Here is a 21,239-nt window from a genome sequence, read left to right on the forward strand (position 1 = left end):
TACAGGGCAGGAGCGTAGCGCTGTCGCAGGCACCCGTGTTGGCGTCTAACACTCCCCGGCATCCGCCTCTCTATTACAGCGGATGCCGGGTCTGTATTGCATTGTGAAGGCTGGAGAACTGACTGGTCTCACCATCTATGAGCGTGCACGCAGGGCCAGCGGCATCTCGCCGCTGGCTTTGCATATGTAACCCCGCCCACCAATGACGCAACAAAGCAGGAAGAAAGAAGAATTTACAGCAGCAAAGAGTGGTGAGTATGCGACGTGGGAATACCCCTTTAACAGCTACTCAAGCAAGATGGCTGCCCACTTAATTATATACCCCCCAAAAAATCTACAATCAGAAAATGAAAACCGACTATATGTTGGGTCATCCCATTTAATTTCCATTTAGTGCATATGATTTAATGTACAGGATTAACCTAGAAGAATTCTGCAGCTAATATGATATGTGAACATTCAGCAGTAATTGATGAACTTATTCCTTTGACCCTGTAACCTTAGTTTTACTTGAGTTCGGCTCAGACTTTGAGTAAAGTACCTAATGGTTCAACCAGACAGACACTAAAAGCAGTTACTTTAAGGGCCCGTTCACACGGGCACAGAGGGGACGGATTATGGTGCGGAATCCACGTCATAATCCGCTCCCTCACAATGGTGGTCTATGGAGATTGCTAGCGTTCTTTTTTCCACTAGTGGCAACATGCTGCTAGCGGAAAAAAGAAGCGAGCTACCCTTTCTTCTCGCGGCAGCAACCTCTGGAGTCGGCCCATTCATTTGAGACTACTCCGGAGGGGTAGCCGTGACAGCTGTGGCAGGCAGATTTTGGCCCGAGAGTGATGAGGCTCCCCGCGTCACTCTCTGTGCCAAAATCCGCCCTTCTGCCCCCCGTGTGAATGAAGCCTTAAAGCTCTATCTGCAGAACTGTATTGGCTAGAACCCCGAGTTTTGTCTTGTTTTGAAGCCAAGTAGAAGTAGTGGGGGATCCTATTTGATTTATTACCCTGTCCCCTGGCTTAAGATGACCTCGGGAAGGAGTTCATGATATCAGGCCATTTTTTTTTTTTTTTTAAATGATTAGAGGAAAAGAGGAACACTTTTTTAAATGCCTAGTTAGGTTGTTTGTTGCCTCTACAGCCTAGTATTTTAACCCCTTAGATGCTGCAGTCAGTAAAAGAAAAAGTAAATAGACAGTTTTTTTCCCTTGTCAATGAGGAACTAAACACATTTGGTATTGCTGCATCTAAAATAACACATGAAATAAAATTGCTTATCCTGCATGATGAAAACCAGAAATCCTATATTTCAGAAACCCGAATATATGATTTCTGTTCATCTTATCTCTCAAAATCTTGAAATAATAAAACTGATCAAAAAGTCATATGTATTTTTGTTTGGTAGGAAAAAGAAAAGGTCCTGCGTAAAGCATTCACACATCTGTGTCAGTTAGTGCTGTGATGTGTGACAGCAGTACAGGGTTAAAATGCACATAAGGAAAAAGGTATCTGCCATCAATATTTACTTGAACCATTCATTGATAATCTACAAATGGTATTCTAGGATTACAATATTGATGGCTAATCATTAAGATCAACTCATGGTACCCCTTCCTAGGTGCCATTTGAAGGGACTGTGGCTTTTGTGATTTCCGACATAGGTCCATCTACCCTCATGTGTAAATATATACATACTAGCCTCTGCCCGCGACTTCGTCTGTATGTTCTTGGTGGCAATGATTTGCCTAGATTCAGCAAATTGCTGCTGTCGATGGTTCGCCTGCTTCAGTGTTTTGGCAGCTCTCAATCTGGCCTGCTGCTGAACTTACGCCGTGCCTGTGATCATTCTGGCATCTCACTGGGACGCCATATAATGTGTGTTGTTGGTGCCGGTGATCCTCCTGCTCCGGCGTTTCATCTTCTCTAAGAGCCGCTTGATGCCTAGCTTGCTCAATCCTTCTCAGTTCTGCTTGAGGAGAACTGTGTTGACTTCTGGCCACCTTCATAACTCTCTTTTTTTTTTTTTTTTTTCCTTCGAATTTTGAGATAAATTAGATTTTCTTTTTCCCGGCATGTTTAAAATTGTGAAACTGCCAATTTGAATTAAAGGGGTTTTCCCATCTCATTGTCTCAGCACGCTGCCTAGAGGACACTGAACACTTCTGCAAATCAGATAATATGCAGATGCTTGGACGGAATGGACTCAGTGTGATCTGTGCGTTTACGTAGAAAGATAACAGACCAAGCTTTATCAGCAACCTGCAATTAGCTGAGAGTTCTGCTAGCAAGAGCAGTTTATTATACCGGTAGTATATGAACATAAATTCATAACAGTTGTGAAGCCATGTCATTTACCGGGATATAAAGAAGCCTATGTGTTGATCCAGGTTACAAACTATGTGCCAAATTTCATCCAAATCCGTTCAGCCGTTTTTGCGTGATTGAGTAATAAACACACAAAGATCCAAAGATATATTCATTCACATACATCCACGTTTATAATATTAGTAGGATGGAAAAGAGTTTATTGTATTGCTGAAAGCCCGCTTGCCTGGGTACAAAATGAGATATACAGTTGTGTATGGAGGCATACAGTTTCCATATGGTATTCTGCAGCATATTTGCCCTCAGATGTTGCAGCTAGGCCTTTAGATCTTGCACACTCATAGCAAGCAGAAACTGGGTTACAGCTGATCCCATAAATGCTTGATTTGCGATAAATCTGGTGACCAGGCAGGTCAAATTAGTGTTGGAATCTCACAGAGACGTTCCTAGGAAGCTCTTGGTGTCTCTGGGTGAGAATTGTCCTGCTGAATATTCCCTTTTGGAAGCCCAGGCATGAGAGGCAACACATGTGGCTACAGGATATGTGCATATTGCTGATACATACATATATATATATATATATATATATATATATATATATATATATATATATATATTATAAAAAAAAATATTTTTTTAGTCAAGTGTGTATTTCTTCAAATAATATCCCATGTGAAAATAACTTATCAGGCAATTAAACAGGTTTTCTGGTTGTTACTGAATTGTTAGTCCATTCAGTACATCCTTGACATGCAGCAAGCTTGGTTTCTACCATGTTTTTTTTTTTCTCTTAGTTTATACTGTTGCCATTCTAAGTTTTAGCTCTGTGGAACATTCTTTCCTTTAGAACAGTTCCTTATGTTGTCTTTTCTCCGTCTGTAATGTACAAGACAGGCATCAAATCCTCTAGGTGCTTCTTCATTTGGACAGCACTCTCCATCTACAGCATGTTCAATTCATTGATTTCCCATCTGAAAAATTCAACTGATGTACATACGCTTGAAAAAACATTTCTGTAGGCAAGTCTTTTGATTTTATTCAAGGGTAAAATTATTTCGAAATGGCTCTGCATAGTTCTGTGCATCCTGCCTACTGAGGGAACACATTTTGAGATGTGACATGTGCTGTTAGGTCTGTCTTGCTATTTGTGTGTGCTGGAATACACAAAAACAACAACTTATTTACATTTTATATAAATAATGAAATATGGGGCTGAGGAAAGATTAGAAACATTCTTCTAATCGTAGTATTGATGCTGTGTCAATTTCTTCCCTTTTTCATATATATTTTATTTACCTTTAAAATTTTTAAAGAGTATCTCTCACCAAGTACAAAATACTAAATGCCATATATCATTTGATCCTTGCTTTGCTCTTAACCAGTTTGGTGTTTTTCACTTTAAAATCCGTCCACCCATTCAAAATATATTTACCCTGGAAGGGTATAGCTCTAAATCTCCTAGTGGACGTATCCCTATGTTTTACTCAGAGAAAATAAAAGATTCCCGCCCACATAAAGAATCAGAGTTAGTTTACATATAACTGTCCAGGGGCCATATCTTTTGAATGGCTGGATGGATTTATAAAATAACACCACCAAGACTGTTCAGGGGAACGGCAAAAATCAAATGATGTATGTTATGTAGTATTTTCTACCTGCTGACATATCCTCTTTAAATACCCTATATTTTTATTTTAATATTTTTAAACCTAGTATTAAAATAAAGTTCAGTGGGAAAAGAATAGTTAGACTTTCTCGTCGCACATACACGCACGGGAAAAAAAAAAATCATTTTATTATGGCTCGTTCTACAATTAAGATTTCTGAGATTGCGTATTAAGCAGTACTTTTGCATAAAAGATTTGATTTTGGTTTACTAACATATTTTTCTTTTGTCTATAAGGTATTCTATACCACCAGAACATGGGAAAAGATTGGAAAGGCTAGCGCAAGGTAAACACTTTTTTGCACACTAATTGCATGTCTAATTTTTATGTCTTAACAGGATTGTAGTTTAATACATTATTTTATAGTTACTGTGATATTTCCCATCCTATGTAATGTGTTGAATTAAAAAAACAACCATTATTAATAATTTACAAGTTACAAGTAATAATCCTGATGATCTTGCAGGCACAGTCAATGCACCCATGAGATAGGAGACAGCAGCGGGGCTTTAATGCACAGCCTTGCTCCTGGCAGAAATGCATGGATCAACAAAGCTCCAAACCGTTAAACAAGCACTGTTATTTCAACAGACTTTTTAAACGGATAGTACAGAGCATTATAAGAAACGTTCTAATATATGTTATCAGAGAGAGATGCTATTTCTCTTCTCTACACCTTTCTCTGTTTAGGTGACTTGAGATGGACTGTAGAAGTCTATGGAGAAGAAAGGGAGAAATGAGCAGGAAATGCAGGAGATAGATAGGATTAGGCTGCCATTTGAGCTGAATATGAGTTGTCTATCACAACTAAAGCACTACAAGTCAATATTTCTCTGTATACAGTATATCCTGGGACTGTTTCTGAAGGGGAGAGAGAGAAACTGTTCTAAAACATATTCGCCTGAAATCACTGAGAGCATTGTATGACAGCTAGTCTCCACCCACCGACTCAGAGATAGTTGCAAACTTCATATACATCATGTGGGGTGGAACTTGCTAAAGGCTGTGGAAATAAGTAATCTAATTACCATATTATGTCACTCCTCGTATGCACACACACATCTTATCCTGAAATGGAAAATGAAGCAACAAATATACTTTAACCTATTTTGTTATGTTTATTCCTTTGTACTGTATCTAACTTTACGAAGAGGGGACATTACTTTAAAGGTGTAATCCAGTTTCTAATATTGATGGCCTATTCTTAGGATAGACCATTATTATTGGATCTGCGGGGGTCGTGGTTTAAAGGGATTCTACCACTAAAACACTTTTTTTTCTAGTTACCACGTCGGAATAGCCTTTAAAAAGGCTATTCGTCTCTTACCTGTGGAAGTGCTCTCCGCCGCGCCGTTCGTTCAAAATACCGGTTTGTACCGGTATGCTAATTAGTTCTCTCGCAGCGATGGGGGCGTCCCCATTGCAGCTCGAAAACCGACCGCAGCGCCGCCTCTCTGGTCTTCTGTATCCTCCCCTTGCTTCTTCAGCGTCTGTCGGACGCCTGCGCAGTATGCTCTCTGTTCGGCGAAGATTGCCGAACGTACTGCGCATGCGCAAAATTGCGGTGCCCGCACTATGGCTGGGACCGCAATTTCGCGCATGCGCAGTACATTCGGCAATCTTCGCCGAACAGAGCGTACTGCGCAGGCATCCGACAGTACGCTGAAGAAGCAAGGGGAGGACACCGAAGACCAGAGAGGCGTCCCCGCTCCTGCGATGGGGACGCCCCCATCGCTGCGAGAGAACTAATTAGCATACCGGTACAAACCGGTATTTTGAACGAACGGCGCGGCGGAGAGCACTTCCACAGGTAAGAGACGAATAGCCTTTTTAAAGGCTATTCCAACGTGGTAACTAGAAAAAAATGTGTTTTAGTGGTAGAATCCCTTTAAGTACTGCAGCGCTGCCCCATTGAAGTAATTAAGACAGTGGTAAAGTACCTAAACCCGCCTCTACACTTTGTACAGCGAGTGAGCACTGCAGCTTCTGCCATGTAGACCTTACCAACAGCTGCGCTGCCCTAGTACAGCTGATCTGCAGGGGTTTTTGATGTTAGACCCCTGCAGACCCAGTATTGATGAACTGTCCTAAGGATTTCAGAAATTGGATAACACCTTGGTGTATTGGTGATTTCCGGACCTGGCTACATAATCACTGGTTTGCGGTATCCACAATGTAAGCAGTCCAGGACGTGACAAAGGAGTTTGTGTATACCTACTAGGAGATATTTGTGGTATTCTCTTATAAGCATGGACATATATGTCCAAGCACAAAATGCTAGTATCCTAAAGCATGGTAGCATATTGCTAAAATAAAGAAAATAACATAGAATGTAACCTATTAAGGACACAGAATTTTTTTCTGTTTTTGTGTTTCCTTTTTTTCCCCCACCTTCCAAAAGCCATTCATTTATTTTTGTGGTCACAGAGATTTGTGGGAACGTGTTTTTTTTTTTTGTTTTTGTTTTTTTTTGCAGTACAAATTGTACTTCATAATGGCACCATTTAATAATGTGTACTTAATGGTTGGACTAGGTGTTGGTTGTTGGCAGTCTATAATCTTTGTACACTCAGTTCCTCAATTACTAGTAGTAGATGCGTTATCTTTTCTCTTCCGTCCCTGAGTAAAATGTGCAGTGACATAAATGCAGATATTCTTGTGTAAATAAATAATAAATACATAAAAATAATATATAAATAAGGAATTGAGAACTGCTAGGTAAATAGCATTTATACAGTACTCACTAACCAGATGCTTGCAGCAATAATTAAATTCTAGTAAGTAATTACAGTGATAAAACAATGACCATTTCATTAATTTTGTTGACTGCGTAAAATGTGATGAGGCATCACCAGTTGTCCAGGTCAAGCCTGCACTCAGAACATAATGCCAGACAAAGGCTGGAATATTTTCCATTATCTTGTCTGCACATCATAATTATCACACTTGCCTTTTATGCCTGGATGCTTTCATCTGTGGTTTCTTCTGCAATCTTGATTGACTGTAGCACCTACAAATATTTTATCTGCACGACATTAGGCTTGAATCTAATAAAGTCTTTTGATTTTTACCCTTCAACTACTTTGTTATTCTTGAATACATTAAAAAATAATGTAGTTAAAAAAAAGATGATTTTTTTCACTTTTTACATTTATCTTTTCTTTATTCTACAACAGAAAAATCGGCTAGTATGTTTAACACTAAGAATTTATTTATATTTTATATATGCTCTGAAGTGTATTTTTAAAGGGAGTCTGTTACCAGAATCCACCATGTACCGTATTTTTCGGACTATAAGACGCACCTAGGTTTTAGAGGAGGAAAATGGGGGAAAAAATTTTGAAGCAAAAAATGGTAAAATATTTAATATATGGAAGTTGTAGTTTTGCAACAGCTGCAAGGCCACATTGACAGGTGACCCTGCAGCTGTACGGGGATGCATAGAGTGTTTTTTTTGCGGGGCCAGCTGTACTTTTTAGTTATACCATTTTGGGGAATATCTATTGCTTAGATCACCTTGTATTGAAAATAAAACCCGGTGGTTTATGATATATATATATATATATATATATATATATATATATATATATATATATATATATATATACAGTCCTATGAAAAAGTTTGGGCACCCCTATTAATCTTAATCATTTTTAGTTCTAAATATTTTGGTGTTTGCAACAGCCATTTCAGTTTGATATATCTAATAACTGATGGACACAGTAATATTTCAGGATTGAAATGAGGTTTATTGTACTAACAGAAAATGCGCAATATGCATTAAACCAAAATTTGACCGGTGCAAAAATATGGGCACCTCAACAGAAAAGTGACATTAATATTTAGTAGATCCTCCTTTTGCCTCTAGTTGCTTCCTGTAGCTTTTAATCAGTTCCTGGATCCTGGATGAAGGTATTTTGGACCATTTCTTTCTACAAAACAATTCAAGTTCAGTTAAGTTTGATGGTCGCCGAACATGGACAGCCCGCTCTCAATTGATGTGAAAACAGATTGTTCAACATAGTTGTTCAGGGGAAGGATACAAAACGTTGTCTCAGAGATTTAACCTGTCAGTTTCCACTGTGAGGAACATAGTAAGGAAATGGAAGACCACAGGGACAGTTCTTGTTAAGCCCAGAAGTGGCAGGCCAAGAAAAATATCAGAAAGGCAGAGAAAAAGAATGGTGAGAACAGTCAAGGACAATCTACAGACCACCTCCAAAGAGCTGCAGCATCATCTTGCTGCAGATGGTGTCACTGTGCACCGGTCAACAATACAGTGCACTTTGCACAAGGAGAAGCTGTATGGGAGAGTGATGAGAAAGAAGCCGTTTCTGCACGTACGCCACAAATAGAGTTGCCTGAGGTATGCAAAAGCACATTTGGAGAAGCCAACTTCATTTTGGAAACAAAGATTGAGTTGTTTGGTTATAAAAAAAGGCGTTATGCATGGCGTCCAAAAAGAAACAGCATTCCAAGAAAAACACTTGCTACCCACTGTAAAATTTAGTGGAGGTTCCATCATGCTTTGGGGCTGTGTAGCCAATGCCGGCACCGGGAATCTTGTTAAAGTTGAGGGTCGCATGGATTCCACTCAGTATCAGCAGATTCTTGAGAATAATGTTCAAAAATCAGTGACGAAGTTGAAGTTACGCCGGGGATGGATATTTCAGCAAGACAATGATCCAAAACACTGCTCCAAATCAACTCAGGCATTCATGCAGAGGAACAATTACAATGTTCTGGAATGGCCATCCCAGTCCCCAGACCTGAATATTATTGAACATCTGTGGGATGATTTGAAGCGGGCTGTCCATGCTCGGCGACCATCTAACTTAACTGAACTTGAATTGTTTGTCCAAAATACCTTTATCCAGGATCCAGGAACTGATTAAAAGCTACAGGAAGCGACTAGAGGCTGTTATCTTTGCAAAAGGAGGATCTACTAAATATTAATGTCACTTTTCTGTTGAGGTGTCCATACTTTTGCACCGGTCAAATTTTGGTTTAATGCATATTGCACATTTTCTGTTAGTACAATAAACCTCATTTCAATCCTGAAATATTACTGTGTCCATCAGTTATTAGATATATCAAACTGAAATGGCTGTTGTAAATACCAAAATATTTAGAACTAAAAATGATTAAGATTAATAGGGGTGCCCAAACTTTTTCATAGGACTGTGTGTGTGTGTATATATATATATATATATATATATATATATATATATATATTATATATTATATATTTTTTTATTTTTTTTTTCTTCCTAGGGACAGGAGGTGATTTAGAACTTTTATTTATATTTTTAAAGCTTTTTTTTTTTTTTTTTTACTATTTTATTCCCCCCCGGGGGCTTGAACCTGCGGTCGCTTGATTGCAAGGCCCATAGACGGCAATATAACTGTATTGCCGTCTATGGGACATTCTGTCTATTAGTATTATGGCTGGTCATAGAGACCAGCCGCAATACTAATACAGCAGTGACAGGCCTGGGAGCCTCATTAGGCTCCCGGCTCTCACCCGAACAGGTCGGCTCCTGCGATATCGCCGCGCAGGAGCCGGCCTGCAACTTCACAGGTACGGGGCCGGTCCCCACCGGGGGGGAGAAGGGGCCACCGATACTGACCCGGCATCCGCTGTACTAGAGAGGCGGATGCCGGGGAGGGATAGACGCCATACAGGTGCCGGGCCTGAGACATTGCTGTGCTCCACTGTCCTGCATGAAGCCAGCGGTGGGGGGACGGAGGAGCGGAATAGCATCACTCCTCCCGCTGCTGGCTTCATGCAGGGCAGAGGAGCGCAGCGATGTCTCAGGCCCCGGCGTCTATCCCTTGCCGGCATCCGTCTCTCTAGTACAGCGGATGCCAGGCGCCACATTCGGACTATAAGACGCACCCTTCTTTTCCCCCCAAATTTAGGGGAAAAAAGTGCGTCTTATAGTCCGAAAAATACGGTAAGCCTCAGACAGATAGGTTAGGGCCACCTGAATCAAGTTGTCATTTCCCCTTGTGAATCGATGCTTCTGTTGCAAGGTTGCAAGGTATTGCTTTTTTTTTTTTTTAATTTTTCTTTAAATCAGTATGCAAATGAATTGTTTTGAATAATGAGTCCGTTGCTCTAAAGAGCTAAGTGGCAAAACCCTCATTGCTCCAAAGAGCATAAAGAGCAGTGTCTTGGCAATGGAGGCACAATTCACAAGTGGCAAACACTGTTTAATTCAAGTGAAACTTTTTTTTTTTTTTTTTTTTACCACATGAGGACCGCCGTACGTAAATTTACGGCCTCATGTGCTGGTACCTAAAGATCGGACTATTGCCGAAATACGTCCGGCCTTTAGGTACCTTTCTGGCGGGGGGAGGGGTGCGGGGGGGACAGGGGTTAGGTGTTACTAACACCTAACCCCTTCCTCCATAACGTCCAGTCGGAACTGAGTCCGACTGGACGTGTTAACCCTTTCGATCGCGCCGTCAAACATCACGGCGCGATCGAAAGGGATCCGCCGACAATTGAAAGTGATCGGCACCCCCTGCGGCGAGATCGAGGGGTGCCGATGTCAGTAACAGGTAGTCTGGGGTCTGGCCAGTGACCCCAGACTACCGGAGCCCTCACATACCTGGTGATCCTGCCAGGCGGTGGAGGAAGTGAGCGATGTGTCTCACTTCCTCTGCAGCTTACAGGACACGAGCAGGCTCATGTCCTGCTCGTGTCCTGTCTGCTACTGTGCTGAATCAGCTGATGCTTTCATCAAAGCATCAACTGATTCAAGTGTCCTAAAGGGACACATTAAAAAGTAAAAAAAAAAGTTTAAAAAAAAAAAAAAAGTGTATGAAAAAAGTAATAAAGTTCTAAAGTCCAAAAATCCCTTTTTTCTATACAAAATGAATTATATAAAAAAAAGCACTAAAAATTAAAAAAAGCAATGCATATTTGGTATCGCCGCGTCCGTAACAACCTGTACAATAAAACTGAAATAATATTTAATGTACACGGTGAACGTCGGGAAAAAAAAACGGAAAAAACTCGCCGGAAGTAATGATTTTTCGCCATCTCACCATACAAAATATGCTATAAAAAGTGATCAAAAAGTCATATGCATCCGACAACAGTACCAATAAAAAGCACAGGTTGTCCCGCAAAAAATAAGCCCTCAACCAACACTGTCAACCGAAAAATAAAAATGTTACGCCTCTTAGAAGATGCGATGCAAAAAACATTGATTTATGTCCCCAAATGTGTTTTTCCTCTGCAGAACTAGTAACACATAAAAAAATAATATAAATGAGGTATCGCCGTAACCGTACCGACCCGCAGAATAAAGGGAACATGTTACTTATACTGTACGCTGCATGGCGCAAAATTAAAAAAGTAAAACTCAATGCCAGGATTGATTTTTTTTTTTTTTTTTAAATCCAGCAAAAAAGGGTTAATAAAATGTATTCATAAAGATGTAGACACCCAAAAATGGTGTCATTACGAAATGCATCTCATCCCGCAAAGAATAAGCCCTTATATGGCCGCGTCACCAGAAAAATAAAGAAAATATAGCATCTCACAATGTGAAGACAAAAACCCTCAAAAATCGCCAAATTATTAGAATACAACTGGCGGCGTCAGGAAGGGAATATATAAGCTGTGCAAGCGAATATCAGGGGACACCCCAGATTTACAGCTTATGAGGGAACAGACACCAGAAGTGACACCCGAAGTGACCCCCAGAGTGACTCCCCCAATCATAGGAGCTACTGGGACATAGTAGGGAATTTGGTGTTTGCAATGTCCTCCGCAGAGCTTATATATTCCCTCTTCGCCATCCGCTGTGCAGTCACGTCCGGGATACTAATACTCACTACACCCCCTGATAAATTCTTTGAGGGGTGCAGTTTTCAAAATGGGGTCACTCCTGGTACCCCATGGAATCCACTTTTCTGGTACCTTACAGGCTCTACAAACATGACATGGCGTCCAGATACCAAACATCTGAATCTGTACTCCAAAAGCCGCATAGCGCTCCTTCCCTTCTGCGCCCTGCTGTACGTCCAAACTGCAGTTTATGACACATGTATGACACATGTATGACACTGGTGTACCCCGGATAATGCACGTAATGTCATATGTGGGTATAAACTGATATTAGGGCACAGCCGGACACAGAAGGGAAGAAGGGTCATTTGGTTTTTGGAGCACAGACGGTTTGGTTTTTGGATGCCATGACACTTTTGTAGAGCTGAAACGCTAGTAAAGTGGAATCCCCTGATATGAGACGTTATTTTGGAAACTACACCCCTGAAGGATTTCTCCAGGGGTACAGAGAGCATTTTTAACCCCCAAGTGTTGCTATAACTTATTATCCATAAATGAATACGAAGCGGATTGTGAGAGGTGAAAATGACCATTTTTCCAGGAATACGTCCTTTCAGTGCGTAATATGTTGTGTCCACCTTGTATCAGAGATGAACGCTCTAAAAGCTGTTGTGCCTGGGATACCCGTTTAACAGTTTTTGGAGTGTCTCTGCTGACATAAGTCGGGCACAACATGTTGCACGCTGAAATGGCAAATCTGTAAAATTTTCATTTTTAACTTCTCTATCAGTTGCGATTTCATTTCTGGAAACTAAATAAATGCAACACTCAAGGGTTAAAAATTCTCGCTACACCACTTGATAAATCCCATCAGTGGGGTAGTGTCCAAAATAGGGTGACATGTCTGCGGATTCCACTTTATTGGCAATTCAGGGGCTTTGCAAAAGTGGCATGACGTCCAAAAACCAAACTGTGCTCCAAAAACCAAAATAGCGCTCCTTCCCTTCTGTCCCCGGCTGTGCCCAAACAGCCGATTCTACCCACATATTGGTATTAAGTCCGTTATCCGGGGTACACCAGTGTCATACATGTGGGCATACACTGCTATTTGGGTACCCAGCAGGGCGCAGATGTGAAGGAGCAATATGTGCTTTTGAAGTGCAGATTTAGATTCTTCGTTTTTGGACACCATGTCACATTTGCAGAAACCCTAAAATTGCCCCTACAAAATGGGGTCACTTCTTGGTGAATTCCAGTTTACTGGCACCTCCAGGGCTCTGCAAAAACAACATGGCACCCAGAAAGTCCCTCTAAATCTGTACCCCAAAAGCTAAAACGCACAGTGGTCCTTCCCTTCTGAGCCCTGCTGTGTGCCCAAGCAGCAGTTTACACCCACATATATAATTTTTTGACCCCCGGGATGGCCCCTTAATAGTTTTAGGAGTGCAGGTCTCTGACAACACAAAGTGGGTGCAACGTATTGGGCACCGAAATGGCATATTTTTAAAAATTTCAATTTTCATTTTGTACATTAAATTTTTGGGAAGCATTTTAGGCTCAAAATGATAATACCTCTTGATACATTCCTTGACAGGTGTAGTTTCTAAAATGGGGTCACTTTTGAGGGGTTTCCATTGTATTGATACTTTAGGGGCTCTGCAAATGCGACATGGCCCCTGAAAACTATTCCAGCAACATCTGCCCTCCAAAATCCAAATAGCGCTCTTTCCATTCTGAGCCCCACCATGTACCCATACAGCAGATTATGGCCACATATGGGGTATTGCCGTGTTCAGAAGAAATTGTGTAACAAACTGTGGGGGGCTTTTAATTCTTAAACTATTTGCAAAATTAAAACTATGGCGCTAAATGGACGATTTATTGGGAAAAAAAGTAATTTTTCATTTTCACGTCCCAATGTTAATAAAATCTGTGAAACACCTGTGAGGCCAAAATACTCACTCTACCCCTAGACAAATTCTATGAGGGGTGTAGTTTCCAAAATGGGGTCACTTATAGGGGGTTTCCACTGTATTGGTACTTTAGGGGCTCTGCAAATGCAACATGGGACCTGAAAAATATTCCAGCAAAATCTGCCCTCCAAAAGCCAAATAGCCCTCTTTCCATTCTGAGCCCCGCCATGTTCCCATACAGCAGATTATGACCACATATGGGGCATTTCTGTGTTCAGGAGAATTTGTGTAACGAACTTTAGGGAGCTTTTTCTCCTTTATCCTCTTGTGAAAATTAAAAATTTGGGGCTAAATTGACAGTTTGTTGGAAAAAAAGTAATTTTTCATTTTCATGGCCCAATGTTAATAAAATCTGTGAAACAGCTGTAGGGTCAAAATGCTCACTCTACCCTTTAATATGTTCTGTGGGGGGTGTAGTTTCCCAAATGGGGTCACTTTTAGGGGGTTTCCACTGTATTGGTTCTCTAGGGGCTCTGCTAATGCGACATGGCACCTAAAAATAATTCCAGCAAAATCTGCCATCCAAAAGCAAAATAGCGCTCCTTCCATTCTGAGCCCCGCCATGTTCCCATACAGCAGATTATAGCCACATATGGGGTATTGCCGTGTTCAGGAGAAATTGTTTAACAAACTGTGGGGGGCTTTTACTCCTTTAACCCCTTGTGAAAATGAAAACTTTGGAGATAAAGTGACATTTTAGTAATTTTTCATTTACACATCCCAATGTTAGTAAAATCTGTGAAACAACTGTAGGGTCTAAATGCTGACTATACCCCTTGATGAATTCTGTGAGGGGTGTGGATTCTAAAATGGGGTCACTTTTGGGGGGGTTTCCATTGTTTTGGTACTCTAGGGTCTCTGCAAATAAGGCATGGCGCTGAAAATTATTCCAGCAAAATCTGCTGTTCAAACACCCAGTGTCGCTCCTTCCCTTCCATGCACTGCCGTGTGCCCAAAAATCAGTTTACACCCACATGTGGGGTATTTCTGTGCACGGGAGAAATTGCACAATAAACTGTCAGATGCATTTTCTCCTTTAACCCTTTGTGAATGTGTTAATTTTGGGTCTAAATGAATGTATTAGTGAAAAAAAATGAAATGTCTAAATTTCACTGCCATATTATTTTTATTCTTATGAAATGCTTAAAGGGTTAACAAACATCCCAAATGCTGTTTTGAATAATTTGAGGGGTGCAGTTTTGAAAATGGGGTAATTTATGGGGGTTTCTATTATACAGGCCTTTATAATTACTTTCAGAACTGAAGTGGTCCCTAAAAAATTGGTTTGGAGAATTTTCTTGTAAGGGTGCATTCACACTGAGTAAACGCTAGCTTATTCTGAACGTAAAACACGTTCAGAATAAGCGGCGTCTAAAGCAGCTCCATTCATCTCTATGGGAGCCGGCATACGAGTGCTCCCCATAGAAATGAATGGGCTGCTTCTTTCACTCAGAGCAGTCCCATTGAAGTGAATGGGGAGTGCCGGCGTATACGGCAAGCTCTGCTCATGCCGGAGTGTACACGCCGGCACTCCCCATTCACTTCAATGGGACTGCTCGGAGTGAAAGAAGCATCCCATTCATTTCTATGGGGAGCGCTCGTATGTCGGCTCCCATAGAGATGAATGGAGCTGCTTTATACGCCGCTTATTCTGAACGTGTTTTACGTTCAGAATAAGCTAGCGTTTACTCAGTGTGAATGCACCCTAAATCTGGAAAATTGCTGTTACACTTGTAAGCCTTGTGACGTCCAAAATAAATTAAAAGACAATCAAAATATGATGCCAATATAAAGCAGAGATATGGGAGATAATATTTATTCATGTATTTGGATGGTATGACTATCTGCCTGAAAAGCAGATAATTTCACATTTTGAAAATTGCAATTTTTTTCAAATTTCCATCAAATTTCCTAGTTTTTTTATAAATAAATGCAAAAATATTGATTAGTGTTTACCACTAACATGAAGTATAATGTGTTACAAGAAAACAATCTCAAATTCATTTGTGTAAGTTAAAGCGTCTCAAAGTTATTGCCATTTAAAGTGACACATGTCAGTTTTGAAAAAAGAGGCCTGGTCTTTAACATACTTTTGGGCCTGGTCCTTAACCGGTTAAAGCCAGTTAGCTGGGTTTACATGGGTTGAGGGGCGACAGACACCTTTTAAGGGAGACATTACCCCTACATCAGCTCTAAAATAATTCCTTAAAAATTTGCGTAAATTGCTTGTAATCAAATCTTCACATCTGAATGTACTGCAAAATCTGTATGGTATGTGACTATTATGTAGTGGATTTTGTGGTGGCGAAACTTTTTTTTTAACCGGACGCAAAGTCCTGAATGTCTGACTTTGTGTCCGGTTAAAAAAAACGGTTTTGCTGCGGACAGATACAAAACGCTGACGGGCGCTCACTTTCAAAGCCATTCATTTGAATGGGTTTGAAAACTGACTGTCGGGTTTCCGTCCCCTGTCCAATTTCTCGGGGCAGAAGACGGAAACCCAGCAGGAATGCTTAAAGGGCGCAAATGTGAATCCGCCCTAAAACTGCAGGTTACCAAAAATTCTATGTAAATACTGTATCAATAAATCTTCTACAATGCAGAAACTGTCAGTCACGTCATAAGCACGGACAGGATTACAATGCCTAGAAAACTCTCCCATATACCTTTGTGAGCAACTCCACCTATGGTCTTTTTGGCTGATGTATCACATATCTCTAAATGCTGTTAACATACTGTATAATGGTAGCTAAGGGGCTCTATCACTGGGAAATAGCATTTCTAAAGGCTATGCAAGCATGTGATTAGTTAAAAATGACATTTCACACTTACCTTTAGTATGTAGATTCCCTCAGTGGTTTCTGAATAAGTCAGTTTTTATTCATATGCTAATTAGACTGGTGCATGATACATCGTGCATTCCTCTCCTGTTTCCTATGGGAGGCTGCTGCTGCTGCTGATGATGACTCAGCTTCCTGTTTGCCTCAAACACATAGGAGATAATATAAGAGAGGAGGCTGATGGGAACTTCCTGAGCTGGCTGGAAGCTCATTAGCATATGAATAAAAATGGACTTATTCAGAAACCACTGAGGGAATCTACATACTAAAGGTAAGTGTGAAATAGCATTTCTAAAGGCTATGCAAGCATGTGATTAGTTAAAAATGACATTTCACACTTACCTTTAGTATGTAGATTCCCTCAGTGGTTTCTGAATAAGTCCATTTTTATTCATATGCTAATGAGCTTCCAGCCAGCTCAGGAAGTTCCCATCAGCCTCCTCTCTTATATTATCTCCTATGTGTTTGAGGCAAACAGGAAGCTGAGTCATCATCATCATCAGCAGCAGCCTCCCATAGGAAACAGGAGAGGAATGCACGATGTATCATGCACCAGTCTAATTAGCATATGAATAAAAACTGACTTATTCAGAAACCACTGAGGGAATCTACATACTAAAGGTAAGTGTGGAATAGACTTTCTAAGGGCTATGCAAGGATGTGATTAGTTAAAAATGACTTTTCCTAGTGATAGAGACACTTTAAAATAATAAATAACTTTTTTGTAAGCTGTTCTACCTTTATGAGATAATCATCCATAACTGCATTGTTCTGTTATTTTACAAAAAAAAAAAAGTTTATTGGGTGTCAAAACATCCATAATTCAGTAACAAGATACATGTCATGATCAAAAAGCTTTAGTTTGCAAATACAGATGCAAAATACTAACCTAAATATAGCCATGTGAAAATTTAGTTCTGGGCTCTTTCGTTTGTCCAAACCCATCCTCCCATAGTTGTCAACATTTGACTGGTTTATATGGGGGATGAACTAACAATAAACAATTCTTTTATATGTACTTCAGCTGATAAATGAAGGGTGTGTTTACACTGCACAGTTATGAGGACTGATCACTTGTGGTTGGATATCAACATATGTGTAAAAAAAAAAAAAAAAAAACCCTCAAGTTCTTTTAAGTTTTAATATTCCCTAGTGTTCTATAGTTATTGCTAGTCTAGTATTTTTCAGGGTTCAGGTGTCTGACCTGTTCTGTGGTCCTACATGTCATCTTTACACTCTGAATTGCCTCATGTTTAGGTAAAACGTTTATCATCTGAGCTTAATATTTAAAGGGATCCTTTCATTCACACACTATTTTTTTTCTAGGTACCACGTCGGAATAGCCTTAAGAAAGGCTATTTATCTCTTACTGCTCGTTGTCTTCTCTGTGCCGCCGTTTGCCTACAATCCCGATTCTTGTCGGTATGCAAATTTGCTCTTTCGCAGCACTGGGGGTGGGCCCCAGCGCTCAGACAGCACTGGGGGTGTCCCCAATTCTGTGAGAGAACTTTCTCCAGCGCTGCCTCCATCTTCAGCATCATCTTCAGCTTCTTTTTCTGGCTTGTGGCTGTGGCTTGTAACTTCTAGGCCTCGGGCCTTGGGCAGAGCGAACTGCGCATGCCCACAAGCCACTAGAAAATGGCCGCTTGCAAAGTATTGTAAGCGGGCATTTTATTGTGGCCTGTGGGCATGCGCAATCTGCTGTGCCCGAGGCCTAAAAGTTACAAGCCACCGCCGGAAGAAGAGGCTGAAGATGTCGCTGCTGAAAACGATGGAGAGAGTTCTCTCGCAGCATTGGGGACGCCCCCAGCGCTGTCTGAGCGCTGGGGCCCACCCCCAGTGCTGCAAGAGAGCTAATTTGCATACCGACAAGAATCGGGATTGTAGGCGAACGGCGGCACGGAGAAGACAACGAAAAGTAGGAGACAAATAGTCTTTCTTAAGGCTATTCCGACGTGGTACCTAGAAAAAATAGTGTGTGAATGATAGGATCCCTTTAAGAGTAACAAGTAGGTGCAATTGTTATCATAGAGGACTATTTTTGTTGGATAAATCTTCTTTTCAATATTTCCAACATTCTGTAGATTATTAGTATATTTACATTTCTTCAAAATGTATATTCCTATTTGGTATGTATAGACATGTTGTTACAGGAGGTAATGAGTGAAGACACACATCTTGCTAATAAGCTTCTTGTCTCTGCTACCACACAAATCCTCAGGAATTAGAACTCCCCTGTAGCTAATTATTGTTATTGTTGTTTTTATTATTATTAGTTTGTAATTGTGCCAGTTTAAAGGATTTCCTATCCTGTGTATTGCTAAAAAGCTGTAAGCTATAAATTGGCTCAGTAAATAATTACTTGCAGGTTTATCCTAGATATTGCATTGTTGTTCATTGCTCATGAAAGTTTTCTTGGTAATTGCATTGCTGCATTTTGCGGCTGCGGATTGGCAACACTCTTACAGACATGCAAAGCATTCAGAATCTCATCAGACCCTTTATCATTTCTTAACATTTTGTTAAGCTGTGGCCTTGTGCTAAAATACAAAAAGAAAAATCTCCCCCATATTTCTGCACTTCAGACTGACAAAGTGACAAAAAGAATGTTAGAAATGTAATATCCTTTACTCAGTACAGTTGAAGCACTTTTGGCAGTGGTTACAGCTTCCAGTCTTTTTTTGATATGATGCTGTAAGGTTTGCACACCTGGATTTGGGGATTTTTTTTGCCATTTTTCTCTGTAGTTTCTCTGAAGCTGTGTCAGGTTGGATACAGATTATTGGTGGTTAGCCATTTTAAGGTCTCTCCTGAAAGGATCTATTGGACTTAAAGATGACCTTTCACCATCTCCAACAAGCCCAATTTACATCATTTAATAAGTGCTCTGGTGTTACTGATTCTGGAACAGTTATATATTTTTTTTCAGCCCCCACCCTTTCCAAAAAAATCGGTGCTGTTAGTTTTGGTGTCCGATATATGCTATTTAGGCTCTGTACTGTCAGGTAGGTGGTATCAGGCAGGGGTGTGATTCTGAGCTATGACATTGGCTGTCTCTGATTGGATCTCTGAATCACACACCTCTGCTGGACACCGCCCTTCTGACATTACAAAGCTTAAATAGCACATTAGGCATCAAAACTACCTGAACTTGTTGCTCAGCAATGGTGGGAGCTAGAGACAAAATTCCAACTGTGCTAAAATCAGTGAATATGTGCCTATTCAAAGATGCTAGGAACTTGAATTGGTGGAGATAGTGAAAGGTCCTCTTTAAGTCAGGGTTCTATCTTGTGTTTTGGCTGTGTGGTTAGGGTCATTGTCTTGTTTGAAGTTGAACCTTTATCCCAGTCTGAGGTCCAGATCACTCTGGATCAGGTTTTCATTAGTCATATCTCTGTACTTTGCTTTCACTCAACGATGATTAGTCTCCCTCTCCTAGCCGATTAATTCTAGAGCTGATACGTGCCGACGAGCGCTGACCCCCAGGGATGCGTGCACTTATCAGACCAAAACCAATCCGGGCCCACGCTCCCTGGCCAAGTTGGTGACTCTAGATAACCTCGGGCCGATCCCTGTCTTAGCCGCTGAAAACTCCACCACATCATGATGCTGCTGCCACCATGTAAGGATGGTATTGGACAGGTGAAAAACAGTTCCTGGCTTCTTCCAGAACTGATTCTTAGAATTGTGGCCAAAAAGTTAATTATTCATTTCATCAGACCAGAGAACTTGTTTTTTAGAGTCTTGGAATCCTTTTAGGTGCTTATTAGCAAAGCACAGATGGTTTCTTTTACTAGGGAGAGGCTTCTTTCTGGCCACTTTGCGATAAAGCCTAGAGTGGTGGAGGGCTGTAGCTATAATTCACTTTTCTTCCACACACAGGCACAGGACCTTTGGAGCTGAGCCAGAGTGACCATTGGGTTTTTTGTTAAATCTCTCACCAAGGCTCGTCTTCTCCAATTACTTAGTTTGGTGGGGTGGACAGCACTCAAAACTCTATTCTAATTTTTGGCTATTGAGTATAGATTTTGGAGGGATTTTTTTTTAATAGTTTAGTGTAAGACATAACAAAATGATTTGTACATGTAACCATATTTAATTTAATACTTATTTATAAAACCAACACTAAATATTAGCTTAGTATATGTTATGGAATTTTTTTTCCCTTAGGTAATATGTTAACTAATAATTATAATACTTTTTTTGTTTATTTTGAGTGCAGAAATTGAAATTTTGTTATGTAAAACAAATGTTAGTTTATAAACATTTTAAAAATGTGAAATGCTTAAAAATTCTGATTAATTAAAATGACTAAGATTGGTTTGTTTGGGTATTTATGGGTGTATCAGGTTAAGAAATATAATGGTTTGAAATGGCTAAGAACTGAACTAGCTTCTATTTTATTTTTTCCATTCCTGTGGCTGTAGGAAAAAGAAGGGTAAGTATGTAAATTAGAATGATTTCATTATGCATTGTTCCAAATCAAATCTTTTTGTGCAGAATGGAAAAGAATACCACCTGCTGACAAAATTCAAAAGAAAACTGCTGTTACGAAAAAGCTCCAGACTCCAAGCAAAATATGCATAGTGATTGCACACTTTGACTCTTGGAGAACAGCCACCAAAATGCTTAGG

General features: G+C 40.3%; 1 protein-coding gene across 1 annotated transcript in view; it reads left to right on the forward strand.

Moving 5' to 3' along the window:
• The window catches only part of KDM4C (lysine demethylase 4C), a 282,851-nt gene that overhangs the window by 39,014 nt on the left and 222,598 nt on the right, over window positions 1-21,239 (forward strand). Inside the window, exon 6 of the mRNA XM_075278892.1 lies at window positions 4,225-4,274. Coding sequence (XP_075134993.1) covers window positions 4,225-4,274 — 50 coding nt within the window. The remainder of the gene's footprint in view (window positions 1-4,224; window positions 4,275-21,239) is intronic.

Source organism: Leptodactylus fuscus, chromosome 1, assembly GCF_031893055.1.
Source record: "Leptodactylus fuscus isolate aLepFus1 chromosome 1, aLepFus1.hap2, whole genome shotgun sequence".
In the NCBI taxonomy this organism is placed as follows: domain Eukaryota; kingdom Metazoa; phylum Chordata; class Amphibia; order Anura; family Leptodactylidae; genus Leptodactylus; species Leptodactylus fuscus.